The 14699-nt window shown below is 57.1% G+C and overlaps 6 protein-coding genes across 6 annotated transcripts; 2 read left to right on the forward strand and 4 right to left on the reverse strand.

Annotated features, from left to right (window-relative positions):
* Window positions 1-74: 74 nt before the first annotated feature.
* On the reverse strand, window positions 75-2484 carry B0T15DRAFT_503320 (uncharacterized protein; the record flags this gene model as incomplete). Its single annotated transcript, XM_062867466.1, has 2 exons — window positions 75-655; window positions 747-2484. 2 exons carry the CDS (start codon window positions 2482-2484, stop codon window positions 387-389), a joined length of 2007 nt encoding a protein of 668 aa, XP_062719766.1. The 3' UTR covers window positions 75-386.
* Window positions 2485-3553: 1069 nt separating this feature from the next.
* B0T15DRAFT_399108 (Endonuclease/exonuclease/phosphatase) lies at window positions 3554-5017 on the forward strand (the record flags this gene model as incomplete). Its single annotated transcript, XM_062864989.1, has 2 exons — window positions 3554-3775; window positions 3860-5017. The coding sequence occupies 2 exons, from the start codon at window positions 3554-3556 to the stop codon at window positions 5015-5017; spliced, it is 1380 nt and encodes a 459-aa protein (XP_062719767.1).
* Window positions 5018-5577: 560 nt separating this feature from the next.
* Window positions 5578-8102, reverse strand: B0T15DRAFT_225963 (ARS binding protein 2-domain-containing protein). Its single transcript, XM_062862878.1, has 2 exons — window positions 7539-8102; window positions 5578-7478 (listed from the first exon to the last, which is right to left on the reverse strand). The coding sequence occupies exons 1-2, from the start codon at window positions 7938-7940 to the stop codon at window positions 5766-5768; spliced, it is 2115 nt and encodes a 704-aa protein (XP_062719768.1). The 5' UTR covers window positions 7941-8102; the 3' UTR covers window positions 5578-5765.
* Window positions 8103-8881: 779 nt separating this feature from the next.
* Window positions 8882-10837, forward strand: B0T15DRAFT_535180 (mitochondrial carrier domain-containing protein). The gene is made up of 3 exons (XM_062869484.1): window positions 8882-9452; window positions 9533-10603; window positions 10649-10837. The coding sequence occupies exons 1-2, from the start codon at window positions 9361-9363 to the stop codon at window positions 10515-10517; spliced, it is 1077 nt and encodes a 358-aa protein (XP_062719769.1). The 5' UTR covers window positions 8882-9360; the 3' UTR covers window positions 10518-10603; window positions 10649-10837.
* Window positions 10838-13833, reverse strand: B0T15DRAFT_535183 (Mak10 subunit, NatC N-terminal acetyltransferase-domain-containing protein). Its single transcript, XM_062869485.1, has 6 exons — window positions 13535-13833; window positions 13307-13450; window positions 13035-13231; window positions 12735-12965; window positions 12208-12669; window positions 10838-12144 (listed from the first exon to the last, which is right to left on the reverse strand). Exons 1-6 carry the CDS (start codon window positions 13575-13577, stop codon window positions 10921-10923), a joined length of 2301 nt encoding a protein of 766 aa, XP_062719770.1. The 5' UTR covers window positions 13578-13833; the 3' UTR covers window positions 10838-10920.
* Window positions 13834-13840: 7 nt separating this feature from the next.
* On the reverse strand, window positions 13841-14695 carry B0T15DRAFT_535186 (mitochondrial ATP synthase epsilon chain domain-containing protein). Its single transcript, XM_062869486.1, has 3 exons — window positions 14624-14695; window positions 14345-14459; window positions 13841-14253 (listed from the first exon to the last, which is right to left on the reverse strand). Exons 1-3 carry the CDS (start codon window positions 14653-14655, stop codon window positions 14167-14169), a joined length of 234 nt encoding a protein of 77 aa, XP_062719771.1. The 5' UTR covers window positions 14656-14695; the 3' UTR covers window positions 13841-14166.
* Between the last annotated feature and the right edge of the window lie 4 nt (window positions 14696-14699).

The raw sequence follows: 14699 nt of genomic DNA on the forward strand, positions 1-14699 counted from the left end.
CAGAGAACGTATTACATGTGTTACGACGTGTGCGTGCGATGATGTGCATGGTGCGAGATATCGAGTTGCCCCATGAAACGTTCCTTAGCGAACAGGGGGTAGATTGGCATCATGCTTGCTTGCTTGACTGTTTTGACACATGGTTGATATTGAGAATCTGGGGAAACCTGTCCTTTTTACCTGGAAATGCTTTCAAACCATCATACTACTAATTAACCTAACGCCATGCCCAGTACATGACTGACAACTTAGAGCACTTTCATCAAGACAATGCAACGAACGCCTTTTCTTGGAACCACCCACCAAAATGACTCCTTCCCTTTTCTGCCTTCCATGATATGATAAATATAACGACGACGATGATGATGATCGCATGAACAAAAAGATCAATCCCGACGACGATCTAACCACCGATCCCACCCCGCACCACCACCGCCGCCGCTTCCCGCATGACCACCCTGATGACCCTGACCCTTTTTCCTCGCAGACTTCTTCTCCGACCCCATCCCGTCCGCGTACTTGGCTTCTTCTTCCTCCCACTTGCGCCGCTCGACCGTCTTGCGGGCGAGGTAGGCGCGCGCGAAGCGCCAGGCCTCGGTGTCGGCTAGGTTCCAGGCCTCGATGGCGTTGCGGATGGCCAGGTCTTCCTTTGTCGCTTTTTTTTTCTTCGTTTTTTCCTGCTCCTCCTGTCTTGGATTTTGTTGATGATGATGATCCCGGGATGGAAGCGGGTTTGGATTTGCTACCGTGCAGCACGACGCTCTGGGCGCGGGAGAAGAGCGCTGGCTCGAGGGCTATTTCTTCCTTAGAAGGGAGGGGCCCGTCTTCTTCGCTGTGCAGCGGCGGACCTCCGCCGACGACGATGGTACCGCTACTACCGGTGTTAGAGGCGTCTGTGGAAGAGGAAGAAGAAGAAGCGTCAGGTTGGTTGTCTGTTGCGTAGGTGGCGCTGTCCGGCAGGGCGAAGCCGAAGTGCCAGTCGAGATCGTCGGGCATGGCCTGCTCGGCGGGCAGCCAGAGGGAGCGGGCGGCGCCGCCGCCGGTGGTGGTGTCCTCGGACGCCGCGACGGCTTCTTTGAAGCGGAGCAGGCGCGGCGTGGTGGAGACCTCCTTGTCCCCGAAGAGGGAGGAGGTGAGAGAGGTTATCCATGCGTCGCGGTGCGCTTCGCGGCGGATCCAGGCGATGGAGATCTGGGACTTGAGGGAGTTGAGCGTCGAGGTGGTGTAGGGATGAGGGACGGTGCCTATCGTGTAGAGCGTGCTTGTGTTGGTGTAGGACGCCGGAGTCGTGATCTTCATGGGCTTCGTGTCGTCACATGGCCGGCAGTTCGGCCGGTTGGGAGGGCAGCTGTCGGGGAGGGGTGATTCTAAGCAGTGGGCCAGTCGCGAGGCTAGCTCGTAGGCGGGCTTGATGAGGTGGGTGGTGTGGTGCGGAAGGGGTTTGACCACGGCGATACCGGCGGTGAAGATATTCTGCCAGGTGACGTGAAGGTGTGCGGTAATGAGCTGGTTGAGGTTCTTAAGTCCCGACCCTCGTGAGCTCTTGATGGCCTCGTCGACCTTGGGATACAGGGTCTGGATCTGACGAGTTGAGTAGTAGGCGAGAGATTTCGGGGCGTCATCAACGGTGAATGGACTGTCCTTCTTGTCGGATTCCACGGCGGCAACAAAGCCATCGGCCTCCTTGATGTGCGGACTGGCCATGGCAGCCTTGATCGCAGCTGCGACTTCATTTTTGGAACCCATAAACAGGCCATCCTCCAGGTCCTTGAACCGCGTCAACCTAGGGAACTCTGCGCGGCGGAGGTACTTCAATAGGGGATCGTCGTGCGGGCCCATGGGGAAGAGGAGGGACTGGGCGAGCATGCCGTCGCCCATGTTCTCCCAGGCCAGCCACCGCATCAGGTCCGTCTTCAGGGCCGGCTTCATGCCCTGCAGCTTTTGCAGCTCCTCGTACAAGGGGTTGTTCATGGCCTCGGCCGGGCCCAGAATGATGGGTTTGAATCCCTGTGCCCACCACGCACGACGCCAGGTCAGCAGCAGGTCGCTCTCGGCCTCCTTGCTCGAGTGATCCTCCTCCTTCTCGACGGTGTTATCGTAATAGCAGTAGACCGGGGTGCGCTCCTTGAGCATGGGCAGAAGAGCGCGGTTCTCGTCGAGGGTGACGGAGCTGCTGAAGGGCATCAGAAGCCAGTTCCAGTCGGCGTACCACACCGACTCGCCATCCGTGTCGTTCTTCTGACTGCGGGGCGGGTGCATTGGCTGCTTGAACGGGTTGAGCTTGTTCATCCACGGGCTCTTGAGTGACTTGGGAACGGAGAACCTTTGGCTGGCGGCGGCCCGCAGACTTGCGCTTGTTGAGCCCGGCAAGGTGAAGACAAGGCTGAAGACGGCGAAGAGCGCGAGGCTGACGAAAAGGAGCGATAGGCGGCGGGCGCCGAGCGGGGGCACTGGCCGGCCGCAAACGACGTATTGTCTCGGCATTTTTGCTGGATGAAGAATTGGAGGAATGTCCAAGACACAGGCAGCCTTTATCCGTTTGTTCGTTGGAGGCGGAATTGGTTCGTTACACGATGTGCACGAATGAAAGAAGATGGAGCATCAGAAGCCGGAGTACTGATACTTTAGCGAAACGAGTGGAAGCTCTGGTCGGAATCGTCGAATTGAAAGAAAAAGAAGTCGATAGATCAACGCATCGTGTCAGTGACCAGAGAGACTTGATTGCCCTGCTAGCTGTCTGTCCCTGAGCCTGGCACTGCCTGCTGGCTAGATATCTGATCGGATATCGTCCATGGGTGGAAGTTCCGACAGCTCCGTCAGGTCGTTGCGGCAATCGATAAGACGGATGCGTGACGCGGGCGCTCCACTGATAATGGCAGCATTAGATAAGGGTTAGGGTAATGGTATGTCATGTGAAAAGCCTCCAGTTGAAGATACTAGTAACTCGAACCTGATTCCCTAACGTCAATCACGATATTGATCCAACTTCCACAGATTTGAAGGTACCGAGGTGTACTCCGTACAGGATAGAGGTATCGCGTTAGTTATTATGCCGACGCTTCCACACCCACGTGCGCCGTGCTTTGCTCATTAGGTACTGCACTTGGCTACTGCGGGTAGTGTTCATGTACTGTGCATACACGGTAAGGTGATATCGTGCCGGGATCAACAGCGCGGGAAACCGGACATCGGTCACTGAACGGGAAAACAATCCGACCTGGACGTGGAAGGGGAAGCGAGAGTAACGTCGATGCACACTGCTTTTGTCATCCAGTTACTTCTTTCACGTGGTTCTTCTCGATGCTATTCCCAACCTAAGCGAAGCACCCCAGTAGACTGCTTGCGCATGTTCGGCAGTCGTGATGCTACGCTACGAGAGCGCACTGTCCCATGGCCAGATGATGGCCTGGGCGCGCTCGCCCTCGGCAGGTCGATGATGAAAGGACATAAATACGGATGAGAGTTTTCGCTTTGCAATAACTTGATCAGAAGCCCAGGCGCTCCTGTGGTGTTTCAAGCCGTTTGTTTGCTCTTGTTCGGGCACATCGCAAACATGAAGACAGCACTGGGCCTCAGTGTTGCGACCTCCGCGGCGCTGCTGCTCGACGGAGCCGTGGCAGCAACATCTGGCAAATTCAATGTCCTGTCCATGAATGTCGCCGGTCTTCCTGCGATACTCAACGGCAATGAAGTGCCCGGAGACAAAGCAACAAACTCACGGCTGATCGGGTCCAAGTTTGCCGAGTATGGCTATGATGCCATCCATGTTCAGGAGGTATGCTCAGATCGCTAGCTACTCAGCTCAGACACGTTACAGTTCCGTGGAAAGAAACCAACTGACGGTTAACCGGACTCCTAGGACTTCAACTACCACGCCTACATCTACGCCACCGACAACCACCCGTACCGGACCGCCACATCCGGCGGGGTCCCGTTCGGATCCGGGCTCAACACGCTGTCCAAATATGACTGGGTCAGCTTCCGGCGCATCAAGTGGGACCAGTGCTCCAATGCGTCGGGCGCCGACTGCCTGACGCCCAAGGGCTTCACCTTCATGCGCCTGGCGCTGTCCGGCTCGAGCGACAACCCCTCAACAGCTGTCTACGTCGACGTCTACAACCTGCACACCGACGCGGGCACCGAAGCCGACGACCTCACGGCGCGCCAAGCCAACCTCAACCAAGTGGCCGCCTACATCGCCGCCTGGAGCACGGGCAACGCCGTGCTGGTCTTCGGCGACACCAACAGCCGCTACAGCCGGGCAGGCGACACCGCCGTGCGCTCCCTGCTGTCGAGCGGCTTCGCCGACCCGTGGGTGCAGCTGCAGCGCGGCGGCGTCGTCCCAACGCTAGAAAGCCTGTGCGACAACCCGAGCCGCAACAACACGTGCGAGACGGTCGACAAGATCTTCTACCGGTCCTCGCCCCTGGTCACCCTGGCCGCGACGGCATTCCGCTACGAGAGCGCCCGCTTCCTGCAGGCCAACGGCAGCATCCTGTCGGACCACAACCCGGTGTATGCCGAGTTTTCCTGGGCGACGACGACGACGACGGCAAGCTCTTCCCCCTTGCAGCTGCAGCAGAGCGCCTTTTTCGGAGGAGATTATGGGACCTGGTTTAGCGACGTCCCCACTCTCTCCAGCAAGACCACCACCACCAAGCCAAAGCCAGCCACCTTAACCTTCCGCGGCGCGTCCCGGCTGGACAGCGTATCGCTCACGCTAACGGACGGCACGACCTTCACGCACGGCGGTACGGGCGGGACAGCCTCCTCGCTGGCGCTCGCGGGGGGCGAGTACTGGGTGCGGGTGGAGCTGTGCAAGGGGGAGAAGGACGGGCATACGACGAGGAATTTCTACATCAAGGCGGTCACCTCGTCCGGACGCACTCTGGCGGCGGGCACGGCGACGGCCAGCTGTGCGACGTTTGCCGCGCCCGAGGGGTGGCATATTGTGGGGTTCTTGGGCCAGGCTGGGGATGAGGTGGACCAGCTTGCTTTTGTTTACGCGCCGAAGTAGTTACTACTACCTACGGAGGTGGTGGGGAATATAGGTAGGTATAGTTCATTCCCATCATCAGTTGCTCAGGAAGGAAGGAAGAGAGGAGACTATCGGCAGCCATAAGTTATCTAAGTCAAGTAAAGACCAGGTCGAGGGATAATGAATGGGACATGCAATGCAATAATAACGTATGAGAGAGAGAAAAAAGATGGGAATACAATAAACTTCTAAAAGAAAAAGCTCACCACCAAGCTCCCGAACGCATTTTGAATGTAAGGTACTTGGGAGGTTGTGGGCTACGAAAAGCCCCCCGTAGGGTTTTTACTTCGCTGGGTACATTGTATTGTACCTACCATCATAGGAATCGACCCCAGGTCATCTCCGAGGGAGGTGGTCTACGATGCCGTAGCATGTGGGTGTGCACCGAGGTGAACCACTTGACCACTTTTGTGGCGCCGTTGGAAGTTGGTTCATTGATGTTGCCCATATAACCTTAGGTAATTGGTCTGTGATGGCGGGAGGTGAGGGTTTAAGAGGGTAACAAGAAGTTGATGTTTCTGTGCTGCTAGAGAGGAGGTGGTCTCGTGTAGGCGTTTCCTAAGGTAGGGGTGCAGAGACGATGAATTTCGCAGTCTTGCGTGACAAACCGGCATAAGATCTTCATGCTCTTATTATCTGATTGCATATGGATATGGGTATCGTAAAGCGCTACAAAGCAACTCGCCAAATCAAAGCAACCACCCCCTAACTGCCTGACCACCGGCTCTCAGCGGTCTCGGATCGAGTCAAGGACCTTCGCCCTGAGCCGCATCAGCTCTTCGTCTCGCTGCTGCAAAGTGTTCGCAACCTCCCTGTACTTGCGCTCCCATTCCGCCTCGGACTGCGGCCCACCGGCGCCTTTCGGCGTAGCGGAGGCGGCTGTTGTGCCCGTGCCGGTGCTGCTCCCTTGGTCGGCCCCCTTCGGCTTCTTCCACTTCTCGTGCATCACCGTCTCCTCCATGGCCATGTCGCCGACGATATCCCCGAACCGGAGCTGCCAGTTGCACGAGTAGCGCGTGCGGTCCGGCAGTTCCTCAAGACGAGTAACGCGCAAGCTGCCCCTGTGCATCAGCAGCTTGCCTCCCGCCAACGCAGACAGGTTGATCAGGAAGGCCTCCTTGGTGGTGGCGGCCTTTTGCAGGTTGTCGATGACCCGCTGGGCGAAGGCGTATGCCTCGTCGACGCCGCACGGCGGGATCCGGTTCTGCTTCGCGTCATACCAGTCTGCTTGGAGGATGCTCGACACGAACAGGGCCTCGATCTCGTCCACGTTGGTGCGGTCCGTCGGGTCTTGAGAGAAACTGCGCTGTTCCCCGCCCAGCGTGAACCCCGGCGGGAGAGACGACCCGACTAGGGTTCCCGAGGCTCGGGTGAAGATATTGTTGACCCTGCTCTCCCTGCTTCCACTTGGCGCCGTGGTTGCCGGCTCGACACGTGGCTCGGCACCAGCTGTCTGCCCGTTGACCATGACGACTGGCGGCACTGCCGGCTCAGACAAGGGGGGAGTCGCCAGTCGAACTTCGCCCCCTACCCTTTCGGGCACCTGCAATGAGAGCCTGCTGCGTTTTGCCGGCCGCGGCGGCGCTGCCTCCTGAACCGGTGATACGTTGCTTGCGTTCTGTGTCGGCTGGGGATAGGACGCGGGTGGAGGAGGATGAGCAGTAGAGCCCTGTTGTGCGACGGTTATTGACGCCGTGAGAGCGTTGTCCACAGTTGAGGCTGCGGATTCCTGCGGTCTGGCGCTTTTATCGGGGGTTGGAGAGGGGAATCTGAAAACGGGCGTGTCTGAGACCGGGAAAGCCGAGAAAGGTCCCTCATTATTGGCACCGCGATTGATGGGAGGGCGACCGCGTGTCTTGCCCTTTGCGCCAATGCCACCGCTTCGCCATGCCGAGGAAACCACCTTCGCTCCATGGCGTCTGCTTGACCTGGGCTTCGAAGGGACGATGGCTGACTTCGGTTCGTCCGCCCAAAAAGCGTTCCTGGTCGACGGTGTGATGGCGGATTGGGGCATCGGACAAGCAGACATGGGCGTTTGGACGATGTCGGTGTTTGTCCACGAGTGTCCTGGTGCGTTCAGCCTCGAAGAATCGGGCACCGGGGGGAATAAAAAAACGCTTTCTCTCCCGTCTGGCTGCGCCGTCCATGGCTCCATCGCCGTCACCTCAGTACGTCCTCCGATCCCGTATTCATCAGCCCGCGGAGACGGGCGTTGTGAAGGTGATTTCCCTGTCTCATCTTCCTCAGGTCTTCTCTTCCCTCTCCGCGGCTTGATCTGAGGGAGGAGCGCCCGCAGAGCCATGTCATCCTCCGCTGCCACGCCATCCCGCTCAAGTTCAGCGATCGGGAGATGCTCCGAGGGTATCTCGGTCCAGTAGGGAGAGGGGCGGCCAATGAGATACTCGAAGAAGGCATCCACATGCATTGATTTCATCCACCGCTGCTACGTGTTAGCCAGGTTGCGCCGCCGCGGGCCGAGTGTAAATTGGCGCATGCATACCTTGAGTCGAACAGCATACTGTTGGACTCTCTGTGAACTCTGGCCCTTCTCCTGATCCGGTGGCTCAACGCCCAATTTCAACGCCAGCTCGGCCCATGTCCTCAGTTCCTTTGTCTCTAGCTTCTTAATGAGGTCGAATAACGCGAGCGTGCTAAAGGTCTTGCCTCCGCTCTTTGGCGGGGTGCGGAATCCCTCCCTCAGAGCTGCTGTGTCAGTCTCCAAGGGCACGCCCGGGTTGCAATAGAGAATGAATGCAACATAGGCATCTTCTATCGATGCGCCATCCACGTTCCTCGCTGGCAGCGTCCGTAGGTTTGACGAAGATCGCGCGGTAGGCCCGGTCTGGATGGACGGGGATGAGTTCGTGTAGTTGTGCTGCGGCGGGTGCTGCATCGTGGCCATCCTCAATCATCCGAGCTGTACCGATACCAGAAGCAAGATTCGAGTGTTGTTGAAGAGGACAATTCTCCCATCTCCAAAGCCGAACCTTTCAACCAACCCGTGCCGCCCAGCCACTGAAGCTGGAACCCCCCCTGTCCTCAGACGCTGAGAATCCACAATCCCAAGTGCAACGACCCAAGTTCTTGTGAAATCCTAGCATCTGCGTTGGATCCGAGACAATGAGTTGGTGATAAGACCTGAAGCAGACAACGGGCCTCGCGCATACAGCCGAGCGTTTCTTCACCAGCGTCTCTGCGGAACCTGAAACATCTCACTCTCACGAATTCAAGATCGCTTCACTCGTTTCACTTCTTGAGAGTCGCACGCTCCCGTATGACGACGTGCCAGGTTGATTTGGTGAGATAAAGCTGGCGAGGCTCCGGCCATGCTGTTCATGTTTCCTTCAATAACCAGTGTGAGGTGTACCCTGAGCCTCGAATCGTCTGGGGGAAGGGTGATCCGGTTCCAAAAATAGGTTGCCAAGCATGGGGAGGACCGTCTCTGGACTGTAGTGCGCACTGTATGGATATCAGTCACGTGATACCATACTATCATGTATTGTACGTCTCGTTAACTAATAAGGGGGTTTCAAATCTCCGGCGGTGCCCAGATCGGCCCGGCATGAGCTTGGAGTCGAGTTGAGAAGGGTGCATCGCACTGTGAATTGATGAGTCAAAGTTGGCCATAGAAGCAATCAAGCTGCAGACTATGCACGATGCATTGCTCTTCAATGGGTGAGACTGTGAGATAAGTCAGGTGTTATATACTGTATATGGCCCGCCTAAGTATCTAAAGGTAAGCATAAAAACAAGTCTTAGCAGCCTGGACCGCAGCTTACCCATTTTCTAACCTCGGCGTTCTGGCCATTACATGTTGGTAGGGAGCTATCCTGAAGTTTCCCCTGTCAGTCTTTTGATTTCTGACCTGAGTTCGGATGTTGCAGTGAATTGGTGGAGACAAGTGGTACTTTCAACGCGCTTTCACATGATCCCAACTGCCGTGAAAACCCGCCCCGGCTCGCGGCAGTGACGTCGCTGGATGCATCCGAGCGGCTCCGTGCCATTTCTGGGGTCCCGCACTTATCGGACCTCGGCAGGCGGCAAGCAGCATAGTAACATGTCAAACCGCAGCTACAGTACAGACGTTCAATCCAGGAGCGGCATGACAATGGGATTGGGATGATTCTTCCGACACTGATCCTAGGTTCATCTCATATACCGTGTGATACCCGGATTCCATCCCCATATAATAATCAACCGCTCCATTCCAACTGTGTTGCACCTAATATACCTCCCTGACTTGAACCCCGCCGGACGCCACCACCGACAGCGACTTACCTGCGATTATATCCAAGCGCATCACTCACATCAAGTTGAGCAACATGTCGTACTCGAAACCCGTGTTACCGCAAAACGACAATGTCGCCCACGCCCTCGCCGGCGCCGGGGGCGGTGTCTTGTCGATGGCTCTAACGTAAAGCATCCCCCCCCCAATCCCTCCATGCATCAGAAAACCTCCCCTTCGAAACTAACACTTGAATGACTACCGTCCAGTTACCCGCTCATCACGCTCTCTACCCGCGCACAGGTCGAGTCCAAGCGGGCCGAGACGGCCTTCCTGGCCGCGGTGCAGCACATCGTCGCACGCGAGGGCATCTCGGGCCTGTACTCGGGCCTGTCGTCGGCGCTGTTCGGCATCAGCGTGACCAACTTTGTCTACTATTACTGGTACGAGTGGACGCGCGCCTTCTTCGAGGCCGCGGCCGCCAAGGCCGGGCGCGCGTCCAAGAAGCTTACCACGGTCGAGAGCATGATCGCCGGCGCCATCGCCGGCTCGGCCACCGTCATCTTGACGAACCCTATCTGGGTCGTCAACACCCGCATGACGGCACGGAGAAACACCAGCAGCAGCAGCAGTAGCGGTAGCGACGGAGACGAGAAGGATGCCGCCGTGGCTGCGGAACAGGTCCTCCCCGGCGGCGCGCCGCCCGCCAAGCCGAAGCGGCCGAGCACCATCGGCACGCTGCTGAGCCTGCTGCGCATGGAGGGCCCGCAGGCGCTGTTTGCGGGCGTGGTCCCCGCGCTCGTGCTGGTCATCAACCCGATCCTGCAGTACACGCTGTTCGAGCAGATGAAGAACGTGGTCGAGAAGCGGCGGCGCGTGACGCCCACCGTGGCCTTCTTCCTGGGCGCGCTTGGGAAGCTGTTCGCCACGAGTGTGACGTACCCTTACATCACCGTGAAGAGCCAGATGCACGTCGCTAAGGCCGGAGACAAGAAGGAGGGCGTGACCGAGGCCATTAGGCGGGTTATCAGGGAGGAAGGGTATGCTGGGCTGTACAAGGGTAATTCTTTTCATCGCCCCCCGCCACTTTCTGTTGTTAGGGAATGCAAACTGACTTTCTGCAATTTAGGTATTGGCCCCAAGGTTACGCAGAGCGTGCTGACCGCTGCCTTCCTTTTCGCCTTTAAGGATGTGCTCTATGCGTATTCTGTCCGGCTAAGGAGCACCATGGCGAAGAAGGCCATCGCTCCATAGACGGCGGCTGAACGATAGCACGGGTGACAAAACTAACACACGCACTCTCGAGATGGAAATCTTGAAACTCGTGTGAAGTTTCATCTGTAAGACTACATACATGATCGGCTGGGATGTTCTAACTGGTTTAGAGGATCTATCACGCCCAACCAAGAAACAATACTAGTAGTTCTTTCAGAGGTGGAGTGGGTGGGATGGGAGTTTTGACGGAGGTGACCACCATGCGGTCGAGAGCACTGTGTGGTGAATACCTAATCTTGTACACAAGTTTTCCGAGAATGTTGAGGACAGGGCAGGCGCATAGAGTTGAACGGCAGCAATGTTGATTTGTAATTACCGTTACACTCCTCTTGTCTCCTGGCAACCGCCTTTTCTCCATCCCTGTGCAGACCTAAAGTTTCTTCTACCTTTGCTCCTTCACCTTGGGCACAACCCACCACGGATGATACCCCTTCTCCGAAGGCTGCACCTCCACCTTCAACCCCTTCACCCTCCCATTCGCAACCGCCCTCTTGACCGTACCGATCGCAACGCCCGCCGCAATGGCCGCCTTGGTCCAGTCCTTGATGCTCCTCAGCCAGCGATCGTGGCAGCCCACAGCAAACGCCTCGCTCTCGCCCATCTTGGCCACCGCCTCCAGCCCGCCCTTGGCATCCGCCGCCGCCTTGGCCGCAGTCTCCAGCAGTTCGGCCGTTGGGGTGTTCGGTTGCGTCACGTGCCGCCTGAAGACCTCGAAGGATGGCAGCTCGGGCAGGCCGATGGGCGCGAACGGCTTCATGCGCACCTCGTAGCGCAGCGCGTCCGTGCTGTACGGCCTTGGTGGGGGGACGATTAGGCCTAGGCGGGACAGCGCCGCGTATAGGTTGGTCAAGGCCTCGGCCAGCTCCGTGGTGATGGCGGCTTCGAGGACGGTGAGGTAGAGGTAGGATTTGCAGCGGGTGTACTGGGCGGCCGTCTTATTGTTGATGTTGTTGATCTTGTTGTTGGCGTCTGCCTCGACGCGATGTTTGATGAAGAACTTGATGCGCTCGGCGTGCTGGACGTGGCATTTGGCCAGGTAGCCGAGGTACCAGTACATGCCGGCCAGCTCGTCGGGCTGGTAGATGTCGAGTTCGAACCCGAGCTGGACGGTCCACTGCATGAGCCGCAGCTTGTAGTGGTAGGCCCAGGATGAGAGCGGGAGGGAGTAACTGGGCACGCCGGTGGAGGGTGGGTAGATGACGGGTTTCTCCTCGATCTGGGCTTGCAGTAGCTGGTCAACTTCCTCGGCGTCGAGCTGGACCGTTTCCCAGTCTTGGAGCATATGGTACAGTGTGCGGCGGACACGGCAGCGGTTCTGGCAGAAGGTTCGAAAGATGTCGAGGTATGACTGCGCCGCTCGCTGCCGGAACAGCTCCATCTGGTGGGCGATGGCGTAGCGCGGGTGATGGGGGGATTCAACATCGTCGTTTGATGGGTCGAGAAGGATGCTGCACGGCAAGACGATGGTACAGAGGTCGTTGTCCAAGATCTGGCGGATGCTCAGGCGACCGAGGACTACCATATCCTGGAACAGGAAGTTCTGGAGAAGCGCACGAATGTACACTAGTGGCTGGGGTTTTTGAGCCTGGAACGTCATGACAAAGGTCTGTAGCTATGTTAGGAGAGCAGAGCCTCAGGACCAGAGGGCGGAAGACAGTCAAAAACCCACCAGGAGTGTCTGTGAGTCGACATAGTTGAGAACCTTGGGCACATTCGCACCGTCAGCAATTAGCTTCTTGAAGTGCTTGTACGTCTCCTCCGGACTCGGCTGAACAATGGGCCGCGGTGGCATGGTACTCGCAAGCCGACGTTGGATTTTGGTGCTGAAAGCTTCCGGCACGGACTTTCCGAGGTGGCGTGTCTTGTTGATGGTCTCCCAAACCTCCTGCATATGGGACCACGGCAGGCTGAGCGAGTCCGGGTTGCTCCGTAGCTGGAATAGCTCGATTGCTCGCAGGAAGGCGGTCCTCAACTCGAGACGGAAGCCCAAAGCATGTGCCATCTCCTCCGTCAGTGTGCTTCTGAGGTCGTGGATGACCTTCCGGGCTGCCATAATCTCGTCCCGGACCTCATAGATGTCTAGGTTGTCTAAGAGTGACCGATGATACGTGTTTGTAACGAAATCTTCTTCCTTTGCCGGACATCAGCGCTTGCCAAGGGATCGGGGGTAATGCAAGAGTTGATGTATGTACATACCTCGTAATAGTGCTCACCCTTGATTCGTTGATTCACAAACGAACATGACTTCAGCAGACCGAGACAATAAGCCCTGAGGGCACCAAGCATGGGATCTCTTGGAGCATCCGAGGAACGGCCCTTGATGAAGTCGGCCTCTTGGACGGTGGTGGGAGCCAGCTGCAGCATCCGCTCGATGTAGACGCTGGTGAACAGGGACTGCGACAGCGGGTAGCCAAGGTGCCATGCCATCTATCCTCACACATCGGTGTTAGTATCGTCTGCCTCTCACAGCGTTCGCCCACAAGGGATGACCAATACCTCAAGGGAGAGCAGCTGGTCGATGATTCCCACAACCTCACTGGGGAGGAGAGGCCGCGTCACGTCATACCCCTCGTCAAGGGTCTCGCCCGGTGCCAGACAGCCGCTATCCATCTTAGGGTCCATGACCTCGAGTGCCCCAACGGACTCAAACAAAGTAAAGTAGCCATCCTTGACAAGCTCGCCAGGTTCCAAGCCTGTGGTTGGGAGTTGTCAGCAGTCAATACGGGTGGCGATCCAGGGGGTCCGCATTGAACTAGGGGTTGACGTACTTGAAGCGGCCGATAAGAATTTCTGCGTGATGTCAACTGCAACTACGCCTTCACTGGATATTCTGGGCGGCGGCGGGGGTTCGTCAAGGGCGTTGAAATGCGGCCCGCCAACAAAAGGCTGGCCGAGCCCGAGATCCGCAAGCTCTGGCCAATTCAATCAATCGTTAACAAACCCAGGCTCTCATCTTGGAAAGGACATACAGCCTGAGATGAAAGACGTCAACGTACGGCGAGACATGCCGTCTCCATCATCATCATGGGATGGGTCCATTTGTCTCTATCGCTGCAGAGAAAAATGGAGGATTTGTAGTTTTGCAATTTAATTCTTTCAATTCCGCCTAGCTGCAGAGGTGCAGTCCTAGGTTGGGAGTTGAGGGTAGGTTTTAAGTGAGAAGTGCTTTGACATGTGCGAGCCCAAGCTGTCAGCTGTTTGAGAGAGAGAGCTTAGGCTTTCCCGATGTCTGGTGTGGATAACCCGCGCAGGCACTTGAACCTGTCACAGGAATCTGTCTCGCATTCATCGGAAGACTTTGACCGCGGACATGCGTTGGAGTTTTATGGTATCTTTAAATTGCTCGTCAAACAGGAAAATGCACATAAGGGCTTTATGCAGATATTTTCCAACGCATACGAGCTCGAACTGGCACGTCAGCTCGACAACAATGTCCGCAGCCCATGCTTATCAGTATCCTCCTTTATTGAGCTTCCCCCTTTATGATACAGTTTTGACGCCTGGAGGAACGCTTGCAGCCGCCAGAAGCCAACGAGACGGTGTCGTGCGCCCGTCCGTCAAGCTTCACACCTCATCCCATCCATCTAGATGCATCTATCCTCCCTTCAACCCGTTCTCATCCTCCCACTTAAGCCGTGCCACCGCTCGCAGCGCTCTCGACCGCCGCTTGGGCGTTGGCATCAGCTAGGTTCTTGACATCGCCCTGCTTGCCGTTCTGTGTCCGCATCGCAACAGAATTCGCCGATCAGCCCCGGTGTTCTCCTTCATCCAAACTCCAAACCTCCCCTTGAGAACATCCCACTTACCGTCCACTTCGCAAATCTCAGTTCCTGCTGGCCCCGGCGCTCAGCCACGAGTCTCTTCTCCTCCTGCAGGCTGCGGCGCACGACGCGGGCGGCGACGGCGAGATAGCGGTTGTAGCTGATTCCGCGAAGCAAAAGCCCGCATTAGCTTTCGTTCCAAATTCCACTCCAAAGCCATCCTCCTTCCCGTTTGTTCCTAGGGCCCCTCCGGTTTCCCTTTCCGCACGGATCGCAAAACGGTTCGAAGAGGGGGCGGGGGGGAAGAAAAGGCAATTGACTCACGTAAGGCCAGCGGCTTTCCACGCGAACGTCATTTTGGCGGTTTGGCAGGACGGTTGACTTGGGGTTTGCGCTGTTC

Source organism: Chaetomium strumarium, assembly GCF_033439665.1.
Source record: "Chaetomium strumarium strain CBS 333.67 chromosome Unknown B0T15scaffold_5, whole genome shotgun sequence".
Lineage (NCBI taxonomy): Eukaryota > Fungi > Ascomycota > Sordariomycetes > Sordariales > Chaetomiaceae > Chaetomium > Chaetomium strumarium.

Excerpts from the sequence above, each read along its gene's own strand:
- B0T15DRAFT_535183 (XM_062869485.1), bottom strand. The coding sequence starts at position 13,577 with ATGGACCCATCCCATGATGATGATGGAGACGGCATGTCTCGCC. Across the intron at positions 13,451-13,534 it reads TGGAGACGGCATGTCTCGCC|AGCTTGCGGATCTCGGGCTC; the intron begins GTACGTTGACGT and ends TGAATTGGCCAG. Across the intron at positions 12,145-12,207 it reads TCGACTCACAGACACTCCTG|ACCTTTGTCATGACGTTCCA; the intron begins GTGGGTTTTTGA and ends ACATAGCTACAG.
- B0T15DRAFT_225963 (XM_062862878.1), bottom strand. The coding sequence starts at position 7,940 with ATGGCCACGATGCAGCACCCGCCGCAGCACAACTACACGAACTCATCC. Across the intron at positions 7,479-7,538 it reads AGTATGCTGTTCGACTCAAG|CGGTGGATGAAATCAATGCA; the intron begins GTATGCATGCGC and ends AACACGTAGCAG.
- B0T15DRAFT_535180 (XM_062869484.1), top strand. The coding sequence starts at position 9,361 with ATGTCGTACTCGAAACCCGTGTTACCGCAAAACGACAATGTCGCCCAC. Across the intron at positions 9,453-9,532 it reads GTCTTGTCGATGGCTCTAAC|TTACCCGCTCATCACGCTCT; the intron begins GTAAAGCATCCC and ends ACTACCGTCCAG.
- B0T15DRAFT_535186 (XM_062869486.1), bottom strand. The coding sequence starts at position 14,655 with ATGACGTTCGCGTGGAAAGCCGCTGGCCTTAC. Across the intron at positions 14,460-14,623 it reads TGGAAAGCCGCTGGCCTTAC|CTACAACCGCTATCTCGCCG; the intron begins GTGAGTCAATTG and ends TCGCGGAATCAG. Across the intron at positions 14,254-14,344 it reads TGAGATTTGCGAAGTGGACG|AACGGCAAGCAGGGCGATGT; the intron begins GTAAGTGGGATG and ends ATGCGGACACAG.